This window comes from Berghia stephanieae, chromosome 5 (genome assembly GCF_034508935.2).
Source record: "Berghia stephanieae isolate SIO BIC M18660-M18661 chromosome 5, UCSD_Bste_1.3, whole genome shotgun sequence".
NCBI lineage: Eukaryota > Metazoa > Mollusca > Gastropoda > Nudibranchia > Aeolidiidae > Berghia > Berghia stephanieae.
In genome coordinates, this window is record NC_088364.1 from 84027895 (window position 1) to 84040398 (window position 12504).

The window sequence follows — 12504 nt, forward strand, 5'->3', positions numbered from 1 at the left end:
TTTAAGTAGTACTTTGTTGTATTTTGGGATACTTACAATTTTTGTGGATTAAAGAAAAATCAATCATTCCAAAATTGTAGTAGAATTATTAAAATACGAATTTCTGAATGATTCTTAATTTTAAAATGTTTACCACTTTTTTTCTATCAGGAAATTGAACAGCTACAAGACAAACTCTCATCTGTAAGTAAACATGCAGAAGTTTTAAATAAAGAGAAGAAGAACGCAGAACAAGAACTGGAAACGATTCGCCAAGATATGGCAGCTGTGCTTTCAGAGAGGGATAAATATCGTAGGGAACGCAATGATATCAGTGGAATTAATCAGGTAATCCAAATTCTATCAAACCATTTGTCATGAAATCCAGTTGCACATGAAAGACGTGATTAATATTTTGGCACAAAGCAATACCTGCAGGCCTCTTGCAGGCCTGTCACTTAAACAAATACAATTGGTGAATGCATTTTAAGATTTTTCCCCCCCAAGCTTTGCCAATTTCTTCCACCAAGTTGAAATTTTTTACCAAAGTTGTGGAAACTGATGAAAAATTTATTTGTTAAACTTTTTTTGGTAGGTCTGTTTCCAAATTGTAATGATGAAACTTCTGTTCTAAAACATTTTAATGTTAAACAAAATTGATATTTTACATCTTTCAATAGTACTGATGTTTATTTCAAAATTTATTTTGACCTGTATTCGTTTTTGATACATTTTCATCTCTTCTTTTCTACAAATGCAGGGTTTGAAAAATGAACATTTAGAGTTCAGGATACGGATGGAACAGCAGAGGGATTTTGCTCGCAAAGAGCGTAATGATGCGTATGAACAGATGGAGCAGTTCATCAAAGAAAAGCAGAAAGAAAAGGAAGAGGAAATTGACAATGCTGTCAAAGAGACGGATTCTTTGAAGAAACAGATAGAGAAATTGAAATTAGATTTTGAAAGTAAGCATTCTTGTAATTCAGGTTTTTATGTCATCTTTTATTATAAATTTCTGATATGAATTAATATTTAATTTTGTTTTGAATTGTTCTATCTATGACAACTTCTCGCTGTTCTCCTGTATTTTAATTCCTTCTGAGCTTTATTTTATTTCTCATGTAAATGTGTATGATTCCCATGATAACTAAAATAATGTTTTATTTTGATAGAAGTCACTATATAAAGGCATTTTAATATTTACTTTAATATCCTTTAGAATCATTTTATGTAGAAAAGGATGTTAATGTAATGACTTGTTTTATTCACCCTTAAGATATGGAGCAAGAAGCGGATAACGCCAACAAGAATCGCGACAAGGCCTACAGTGAAAGAGACAAAATAGTTCAAGAGAGGGAGAGTATCCGCACGTTGTGTGACAACTTGCGCAGGGATAGAGATCGGGCTGTCAGTGATTTGGCTCAAGCCCTGCGTGATTCAGATGAATTTAAAAGGCAGAAAAATGAGGCGGTGAAAGAGTTAAAAGAAATAAAGTAAGTACAATCAAATCTTTATCATTTTTGGGGTGGGTATTATTACATGATCACTGCATTAAAATAAGATAAGATAGATATACTTTATTGATACTGAATTGAAATTATCATAATTTTACACATCATTCATCTTTATATTAGCACAGATTTATACACTGTCATGAACTAATTGATGAAAATAGGAAGCTAATTAAAAACAAATTAAATTCAGTATGTCATCCTCATGACAGCTCTTTAGTTTTTGTTTCTTATCATCCTTTTGATATTGTGTGAGCTTTATACTAGAATGTAGTAGACATCGATATAAAATATAGAAGGAATTTATGAATATGACAATCAGGAATATCTTTACTATTGTTCTTTTATGACTTGAGGTTGTGTGAAACTATGCTAGTTTGACTCATTTTGTTACTTCATTCTTCCAGAAGTCGGTATGAAGCCATGGTGGAGAAGGACAGTCGTCGTCACCAGCTCCATTGTGTCGGCCACAACCATAGCAGAGATTCTGCCATTGATGCTGATCTCCAGGATATTGGAGCAGAGGCCATAGAAATTCCTTTGGAGCTTGTAAGAGTTTTGTTGAAATCATATTTTGTTACACCTGTAAATTACACACATGGGAATTTCCAGCTATTTAGGTGTCACTTTGCTAGAATAAAAATAAACAAAATTTTATGGTGATCATATATTTGGTCTCAAAGAGTTTACACTATTTTTGCTCCTCATTCCTTATATATATTTCCGTTCCTGATTTCCCCCCTAAACTTCGATTTTTGATTCCCACATATGAAATGAACATTCTTTCATATCATACAATTTTTTTGGGGGGGGGGGTTTTAATTTTATCTTGTTTAAAGATCGGCAATGGTTTGTGACTTTGCTCAGGTGAGTCCAAGTCCTTCTTGTGAATGCCAAGAAGTAATTGGAACTTTACACATTAAGTTCAAACGAGAAATGCATTCTTTAAAGAAACATTTTTTTTTCTTCTTCTTTAGAGTAAGGGGGAATTTCAAAAGCTAACTCAGAATAAAATTGTTTGTGATTTAGGTCACAAAATATGATATTCATTCCAATTAAATTATACATGAAGGCTATTCACGATGGCAACTGTCATTGTACTATTATAGATAAACAAAAAGACAATGCATTTTAGGGCACCTAAATCGAATAATGTATTGAACATCTTGCTTCACAGGAAGATAAAAGTAATAGAGTAAAGGTAGACAAAAAACATATTTAAATAGTTTACAGCTGGATGACAAAAAAAGAGAAGAGTATATTAGTTTTTGAGAGTGATGGCATACCATGATACAGATGCACGACGTACTTGAAGAAGAAAGAAACAAAAAAAAAAAAAATGTTGTAACAATAGAGGATAATGTTTTCAGATTTTTAGCTATGAAAAAGTATTTAAGTATTAGAAAAAATATAGAGCAACATTTCTCAGTGAATAATTTTTCCGTTTTATTTTTCTTCCAAGGATGTGCACGAATCAGGGAATGTTGGGTTTGAGGTCACAGGCGGAAAAGATGAGCCACAGTTTTCAAATGACCCTTCCATCATCGTGAGTAATGTCAGCAAATCTGGCCCAGCTGATGGAAAGTTGAAGGTCAATGATACTTTGCTAAGAATCAATGGCGTGGACACTTTCAACATGGAAAAGCGAACGGCCATTCAAGCTCTTCGCAGTAGTTCAGGAGTGTTAAGCTTGGTGAGCAATACTTTAATCTCAATTGATCATTGGGTTTTATTTTGTTTATGTTAAATCTGGGATGTCATCTATTGCTTCATTTTGTATAATTTATGTCTGTTTATGTATATGTATATATATCTATATATAGTGTGACCTGAGTTATCATGGTTCTCATTATCTTTGATTTAATATTACTTTGGTGCATATTTTTGATATGGGACAATAACATTCTGGTATGTTTTTTAAAAGCCTCATTGTTGGTTATGAGCTCATTGCAAAAACGTCTTCTTATCACAATGTTGGGAGGTATTTTAAAAATAGGATTTATAGAATCTATCAATTTTAGATGGAGGGATTAAAAAAAATAAAGATGAAATGAAATGATATACGCAATCAGAAGTATTTTCTTATAGGATTGATATTTTACAGCCTAATGAAAAAAAAAAGATGTGTATTTGATCAAGCCATATTAAAGTATAACTAATTTGTCCCTACACATGTGATTTGCACAGTATTGAGGTGATTTAGACTACAATGTTAGATTTAAATGTTCTCAGAGAACAATTTTCAGAGTCAGAATGTAATCAGAGAATATAACTTTTGAAAAGTGTGCTTGGTTTTGAATATCATCTGAATTGTCGATCAATTGTCATTTCAGTGAGTAAATCCACTCTATATTTATAATGATTACACTCATTCATTTATCTTGTTATAACTATTTTCTTTTTTTTTCATATCTTTTGTTTATTTTGGTTTTACACTGGTGCTGATATGACTCAAGCACCATCAATTGATTATCAAAGCAAAAACAAACAAACAAAAAAAACAAGATACAAAAGTTATGCAAAAAGAGATGCGCTTGAATTGTTAAAATAATGTATTTTCATTTCGTTTTTATTTTTGACAACAATACTCATCTTAAAAATATTATCGTTTTATTTCTACAGTATGTACGAAGAAGAAAATCCACAACTGCCCGGATATGGCAACCTGTTCAAATTGTCTTATCTTGCCAAAAAGGTAAAGATAAAGAATATTACAAAGTTCCCATTTCATTTCAAACTATGATTATTTTTCACTCTATAACTAAACTTTTTATTTTTTTGTATTTTGTTAGAATAAGTACTAATGCTATTGAGTATTAATTGGTTTTAAGTATATGTGTATTGATTTTGTATGAATTTAAAAGTATCTGTGATTGATTTGTGTGGCACGTGTATGTGTTTGTTTCTTTCATATGTATTCTCAAAATTGTTAAGGAATGAGTGTTCGAATGACAATTAAATATTGTAAGTGCTGCTGAGCATTTGTGGAAGTTGAGCGCTCTATAAATAATGATGAGTATTGAAACAAAAAATGGTGGCAATCCACTTATCTTTCGAACGTGGTTAAAAACTGAACTTTTCTTTAGAGCATATACTTTAGGGTATTTTATTATATATCCTATTACCATATCATTAATGATTTTAACTTGTCAGTTTATTATATAATATGTACAAGATGTTTGATATGTAGATTTTAAGAGCCAGTGAGCAATTTGATTGGAACTTGGCACTATATAAATGTATTTTATTTTTATATTATATTATATTGTGAAGTCATTGTAATGCATTATGGGAATGGGCATATTTATAATAGTCTTTTGAATAGGAGTTATGCTAAAATGTCATCAGGTGACTTTAAAAAAAAAAAAAGCAATTCTAGTTTATTATGATTTTACTGTTTTGAGTTTTGAATTTGTTCATATTACACAATCATTTTATGAATAAAAAGATGATAAATTAACCATTAATGAAAATAGGTAAAGGGTAAAAAATGTGATTTGTATTTATTTGCAGGTCTTGTAAGCTAAATTGCTATGGGCTCATTGTTATAATGAAAATACTCTCAAACTAATGCAAAATATTGTTCATCACATCAATTTTAACCACGATCTCGTTCATTATCAGACCAGCAAATATGTACACAAAGAGGGTAAATGATAAAGGGAATAATGAAGTCATTGTCATTTCTGTTTCTTTCAGACCCAGGGATACAACTGGATCAGGGTCTTTTCATAAGTCGCATCAGCCATGGTAATATTGTAGCTAAATATGGAATGATGCCTTGCATAGGAGACAGAATCATCAATGTTAGTATAAATTCTAATATTTCAACCAGTTTTCTGTTAACATGTGATGACATTTTTTTCAAGTATTTCTGTCCACCAAATTTGTCGTAAGCCTTGCAGTCCGAATGATGCTTGCTGAGAATTGTGTGATTCAGTCATAGTCGATGAGTATAGCTGCTCTCTCCATCCATGTTGTTAATTGTTTCCATTGGTCACAGTCTTGGGCCAAAGTTTAGAGGCTGTCAAGATCTTGTTGTGACTATAATACGGAGAGCGTTCCAATTAGTTCTATGTTTTTCCTTGGATATCCTTGGACTGAGTTAGTGTACATGAAAAAGAAGAATAAGAGGAGGATGAGGGTTTTCATCTCTATTCCACATTCAGTGGTAAAAAGCTCAATTGATTTGTGGCATTGGAAGTTTAACGCGGCTGTTTGAGTCTTTTAGATGAATCAAGTGATGTTGAGTAACTGAATGGGTTACAATGACAACAAAACTCTGACCCCAAGTTTTGTCTTAATTAGGCTTGGTTGTGAATGAGTACCTGGCTACACTTAAAGAAAAAGGATACTCAATAGTGGACTTGAATTGTATGAAATGAAAAGCTAGTTCCATGTAGTGGAGGAGTAAATGAAGCGTTGTGTGGCTTGTTGATAATGATAAATCAATGGAAATATTCAAATAAATGCCATATTTACTTCATTTTATCATGAATTTTAATGTCGTGGCCACCATTCACATTTTGTGACTATCTATAAGTATTCATAGATCATATATCCTTTTTTTAAAAAACGGCTGTAGGTAAACAATGTAATATTGAAATCTTTTTTACAAATAAATAGTTAAATTAAGATATTGTTTGATAATTATTAATTCACCAAACCTGTAAATAGAAATAGTATGTTAATAATCGTGATCATTGTCTAAATTATTCAAATAATAATTTTTTTTTTTAAAATTTCGTCAGATCAACAACATTCCAGTAGATAGCCTTAGTCCAGCTGATGCCATGAAAGTTCTAGAAACAGCCACAGACTGCCTAGTTTTAGACGTTTGGCGACAATCATCTCCATTCAGTTCTGCTGGCTCCTCTCCGACCCCAAACTCGACTGGAATAAACTCACCCCTCCCAGACGGAATGAATGTGTCCAGCAACATGAGCAAATCAGACACGTTAGCCATTAGAAGTAGTTCGTGGGACACGCCCAGCAGCGAGGCCAGTCGCAGTGTGGGCAGCAGTAAGAATCTTAGAAATAGCGGTTCTCAAACAGATAGCCTGGACAGTCCGGGGCCCAGTCCAAGAAAAGCGTTGCGCAATCAGGATGCCGACAAAGTGAGGCATAGCCTGCCCATGCTAGATAAAGCTAAAGAAAAGGTGGAGAAAATATTCAAATCTAGGAATAAAAGCCAGGAAAGGGAACATAAGGAGTCCACCGCTTCGGTCGAGGAGAAAAGAGATGTTAAAGATTTTGAACGTCATTCCCATCAAATAAATGATAAAGTGGTAGAAGATTGTGCAACTCAAGTTAATCTTTCAAGTCCAGATGCTGCTGCGTCACATGACAATTTCCCCTCAACGGGCTCAAATGGAAATGGTAGTAATAACAATAATAAACACATTATTGCTAACAATGCGGATGCTAGGGCATCCAAGTTTTCAAGGAAACGGGAGTTGGAGTTGGACAGTAATTGTGGCACCTGGCCCAAAACACGAGGTCAGCAACAGCAGCAGCAACAACAACAACAACAACAACAACAGCAAAATCACCACAACACTCCCCAAGCTCCTTCAACTGTGATATCTACTACAGGGCATAAATCCTCTAAGGAGAGACCCAGTGTCAAAGACCTATTTTTTACAGACAATTCCACTGATCTTAGAAGTGTGTTTAGCAATGAGAACAATGCAGATTCTTTTGAAAGAACCGTGGTCAATCCCGTCAATCAGTCTGTTGTCTGCCATAGCTCACAAAATTCTGATACCAGTGTCAAATACAATGGGGGCAATTTAGGGTTCCCAACATCATCATCCACCAACTCCCAACAATCTTCGTCTGCCTTTACGCCCACGTCACACTCTGCCATCAACAACAACAGCAACAACAACAGCAAAAACAATCACCAACAAGCTCCAATCCAACAACAACAGCAAACCGCATCTTCAGCTGTTCTATTATCCCATCCTCCTCCATCTTCTCTCGTCATGCCGTCATCTCCACCAACCACCACGTCCTCGCCTTCAGCGTCTGCATCCATTCCAATCTCTTCGTCCAAATCTCAAACCTCTCAGTCGTCCCATTTCACCGTTGGCATCCTACACGGCCCAAGCATTCCCACTGCCTCCATCCATCCTCACATGATGCCTAGTCGCGCCCCACCAGTGTACGTCAAGCCCTCCCCAGGCCAGCAACTGTATGGGACGATGCCTTCTCACAAACACGCAGCTAGCAACCGAGGAAGTCTGATCTCGTCCCATCAAAGTCATGGACACCTTGGTAGTGCCACGTTGCCCCCAGAGCTGCGTCGGGAACACGGTCATAGAGGACCTCCTAAAGTATCTCAGGTAAGTGGTCATTTGTAGTATTGTTGTTGTTGTTGTTGTTGTTGTTGTTGTTGTCGTTGTTGTTGTTGTTGTTGTTGTTGTTGTTGTTGTTGTTGTTATTATTATTTGTGGTCGTTGTCGTCGTCATTCTTCTTCTTCTTCTTCTTCTTCTTCTTCTTCTTCTTCTTCTTCTTCTTCTTCTTCTTCTTCTTCTTCTTCTTCTTCTTCTTCTTCTTCTTCTTATTATTATTATTATTATTTCTTTGTATTTATTAAACGAGTTATTTTTATCGTGCCCAATAACACTTGCTTGCGAGTATGTGTTATTGCACAATAAAAATATAACAAGTTTAATAAATACAAAGAAATGAAAGAATACTTTTATTCCACCCCTCCATGTAAGATTATTAGATATTTCGTGACCAAACTGTATGTTAGTACATCTATTCACCATCATTTGTATCTTTTACCATCTGCTTGAATGACAATTTGACCCAAAAAATAAAACCATTGGATTTGTATTCATGCGCACCAAAAGATTATTTATGACCGCCAATCTTTTACACCATATGTCACACCAATAAAATGTGCGAAATTATTCTGAAATTGTTGAATAATTTTTTTTATGCAACACGTTCAAAGCATTATTTAACTATTACATATTTACTAAGAAATGATAGGATTTTCCAATAATAGGTTTTATTCTTTTAATGAACAATCAAACTCTCAAGGATGCTACCCACTCCCCCTCCCCCCCCGCCCCCCTTTTTCAACCATTAGTGGTAATTGAATGAGAATTTGATTCTCCATGTTGATTAAATGTATTGTATGTACAAAAACATATGGTGAAAACTCGGCTGCACATTTATAAGCTAATTCATTCCCTCATCCTATAGAACCGTCTGTAGTGTTTCATTCATCCTGTTTTTTTGATAAAGGGGAAACCGGAAACATCCATTTTATCAGTTTTCATATATTAAATTGAAGCTTACATTCAGTTTCACATTGTTATTTATTTCATCCTATAGATAAAGGGTCGAAGGCCTGCTACCTCTACGCCTCACCGTCCTTCGGACAAACACTGGCAGACAACTCCACCCCCACCCCCTGTCAACTGGCCACCAGCCAATCGAATGTCTTCAGAGTCCCCAATCGGTGGCTTCATGCCTGTACACTCAAGAGGAGGAGGAATGACTACAAGTGGTGCTTCCCCCAGCCTGGGGCCTTCTCCAAACACTGTGACAGGTACATTTGGATGGATCAAATTAAGAAATTAAGGAGCAAAAAAAATTTATTTTTAAAAAAATTGAGCTTTTATATAGCGCAATATCCACTAAACTTGCTCAAAGCCCTATACAAGAGGTTCCTGTCCAACAGCAACATTTTACATTTAGGACAAGACATGATTCCTGTAAGGCGATATAATTTTTTCGGACAGAGACAACCTGAGTACGGTGAGAGAATGTGAGTTAAGAACCTTTTCCAAGGACTCAACTATGCGCAGAGTGAGGCTCGAACCCAGGACCTTCCGAAAGCGAGTGTCATACCACATAGCCGCACACTCCTGATCACTGCTGAACTGGTCCCCCTTGTCCTACTGTTTTCTTAGATCTTGATTCTTTTTTACTTTTCTATAATTCTCCTTCTTACTAATGCTGCAATCACTGCAAAACTCTTAAAAACAAACTTACAAACAAGAATTCTGGATTCAAATTGATGTCACCTGAATTGAATTCTTTTATTTGTGTATTTTCCCGATCATTTTCAGCATTTTCCCAAAAATGGCAGGCTTACCCAGCAGAAAATTTGATTTTTTAAACTCAAACAGTCTCTCTACAAAACAACTTTATTTTCTTATTAATTAAACAAAGATCATTCTTCAAAGTTTGTGATGTGCAAAATAAATCTGAATAAGAAAAATGTATATTGTGTCGTAACAAATGTGACGATTTTGCTGTAGGTGGTAAAGAGAGGGTGAAAAAAAACCCAACTCCTTGGTTATTATGAAACTAAAATACTTTTTCTCCCTATTTGTAGGTGGAGGTGCTATTTCTCCGTCTTTTCCTGTCGGTGGTGTTGGGGGAGTGATGTCCCAATCCCATCCAGGTGGTGGATTGCATCCGGTAGGTGGGTTGATGAGACCGTCTTCTCTCGAAGTGCCGCCATCCATCAAAGCATCCTCATCAGAATTTTCCGTGGACTTACCCGATCGTCATCGCATCTCCTCACCTATCGTCACACAATCCCTCAGCAGTTCTGGCATCATCAATAGAACTCATCATCATCCTCATCATCATCATCCTCATTATCAGGGATCCTCACTGTGAGTATAAATTTAATTTTTCAATTAATTACATAAAATGTTGCATAGAGCAGTATCAGAAAGAGCAACAGTACGTTTTGCAGTAAGGGGATTAGTTTTGATGAAAGAGAGATGATACCACCAAACTATTGGTACACTGTATTATATAGTTGTAACTATCGCTACACTATAGAGTGAATGAAGATGACGTCTCTCAGCTCTATGTTATTTCCTTTTAGACTGCCAGCTGGGTTATTAGTTCTCACCAAATTCTTTTAAACTTTTAAGGTTACACATATTTTTGTTAGTTGGTACAATTGATCAGGTGGGCAGAAATGGTGAATATTGCACTTAATAGACCCTGAAATGGCCCAAATGTGAAACAAACAGGTTAAACCTTTAAAACAAAACAAATATTCAAAGGTAATAGATATTTACAAACTGTGGGGATGAGAAATCTTTTCCTTTAAAATGTTTTCATTCATAATAGTGTTTAAAGAGAACCCAATTGTCATAAATATTCTCAATTGATTTTTTAGCACCTCTCCATCGTCCAGTCAGCATCCTACTTTGTCGTCTCCCCCTGGAACATTCCCCATAATCCGATCAGTTGACTTAGAGCTTGACAGGCCCTTGTCTTTCCATGGCCCTCCCACTGACAGATACAGCAGTCCCAGCTTGATCTCACAAAAGGTAAAGTCAATTCATTTACCTGGAAGTCTCCAGGGTCAACGGTCACCGTTATCTAATTTTGGTCAGGAAAACTTTTACTTTTTTTTTTTGTGAGGCTATTTGGTCTTGGAAGGATGGCAGGGAAAATAGGGGAAATTTTATATATAACAATTTCCATCTTTATTTTTATTTTGAAGTTTGAAATCTCTAAAGTGTTGAAAGAAAATGTGCATTTAGTATAATAATTTCCATCCAAAAGAAAAGTATGGAAATAAAGAACGAAGATGAAAATAAACTTTAATTTATTCAACAAATAAAAAAAAAGGTTTTTATTTTCACACTCTATTTGAAACAAAAATTATGTGTTATGGATTATAAATGGAACATTATATCGGTATCTCCCATTCCCACATCGAATATATCATGATAAATAGCTCTGTTTTATTTTTATTTTTTTTCTCCAGATTATAATTAATTGGTAATATTCATATCAACTTCATTTTAACTTCTAAAATTACTTCTAAAGATAGAATTTTAAAATAATCTTTTAACGCAACTCAAACATTTTCAAATTGTCTACTCATTTTGTTTAGAGCTGTAGCACAATTGAGAGGTGCACGCCTACCATTGGTGACGAGCCCCCATCATTGCGCTACCCAAGAACATCTCCCCATGGACGTAGTTTTTTCGATGAAGACTGTGGGAGGCATACAGCCTTTACTACCAAGAGAGAGAGGGACAAAATGTTAGAGACGTATTACAGTGGAATGCCGCCTTCGATGAGTGCTGGCATCATCAATCCTGCCAAGTCTGGGTCCGTGGAAGTTGGTAGGTCCATTTCCATTTCCTGTTAGTTCAGAAAAAGTGAGATCCCTTGTTATATTTGTTGTAATGTTTTACAAGGTGGGGAATTTACCCATTATGTTCAGAAAAAAAGATCCCTTATCATGTTTGTGTAGTATTTTCAAATGGTGGGGAAATTTCCCACTATGTAGAGGTTTACTGCTAGCATGGAATCAAGAAACACATATTTTTATGATGCACAAGCAGAGGTATCTGGCATCGAAAAGGGTTACTGTTAACTTACTGTTAATGGTTTTTTCAAGTCTTATATCGAGTGGTCACAAAAAAATGTGTCGCACTTTGTCGGCTTGTATCTCTAATACTCTTCATTGGGTTTCTTTCAAATTCAAAACACAATTACAACAAATCTTTATACGTAGCAGAAATACAATATCAGAGAAAAATGACACAACATTACAGAGAGTAAGATGGCGATGATCTTAACTTTTGTTGCCATTTTTAGCAAACATTAATTATGACACCTTAAACATTTGCTTAAATTGTTTGTTTTTAAGAAGAGTTAAAATAATAATAATACATGACATTTATAACGCGCATTTTCATCACTGGGTGATGCTCAATGCGCGAAACAATAATACAGTGACATTATGATACAAATGAAACATTATACAAACTACATCAACATAATATTATCATTATACAGCAATGTAATAACTAAACATAAAGTCATTAATACAAGATATGTTATAATACATCCACATGCTATGTCAAATACGGAAATAATATAAATAATGATATAATAACATAAACTAAATTAACATTCATATTGGGGTCAAATTACAAAGATGCATTAATCAAGATGTGTTTTAACAAAGAGATGGTGTTTTAACTTTGATTTAAATATTGATAA

General features: G+C 34.8%; 1 protein-coding gene across 6 annotated transcripts in view; it reads left to right on the forward strand.

The window, feature by feature from the left end:
• The window catches only part of LOC144973757 (disks large homolog 5-like), a 41978-nt gene that overhangs the window by 14920 nt on the left and 14554 nt on the right, over positions 1 to 12504 (forward strand). For all 6 annotated transcript variants that reach the window (XM_078916630.1, XM_078916633.1, XM_078916629.1 and 3 more), the window contains exons 9-20: positions 151 to 327; positions 740 to 944; positions 1256 to 1472; positions 1898 to 2039; positions 2953 to 3183; positions 4113 to 4185; positions 5190 to 5296; positions 6242 to 7837; positions 8845 to 9061; positions 9854 to 10139; positions 10658 to 10811; positions 11384 to 11618. In XM_078916630.1, the coding sequence (XP_078772756.1) occupies positions 151 to 327; positions 740 to 944; positions 1256 to 1472; positions 1898 to 2039; positions 2953 to 3183; positions 4113 to 4185; positions 5190 to 5296; positions 6242 to 7837; positions 8845 to 9061; positions 9854 to 10139; positions 10658 to 10811; positions 11384 to 11618 (3640 nt within the window). The remainder of the gene's footprint in view (positions 1 to 150; positions 328 to 739; positions 945 to 1255; positions 1473 to 1897; positions 2040 to 2952; positions 3184 to 4112; positions 4186 to 5189; positions 5297 to 6241; positions 7838 to 8844; positions 9062 to 9853; positions 10140 to 10657; positions 10812 to 11383; positions 11619 to 12504) is intronic.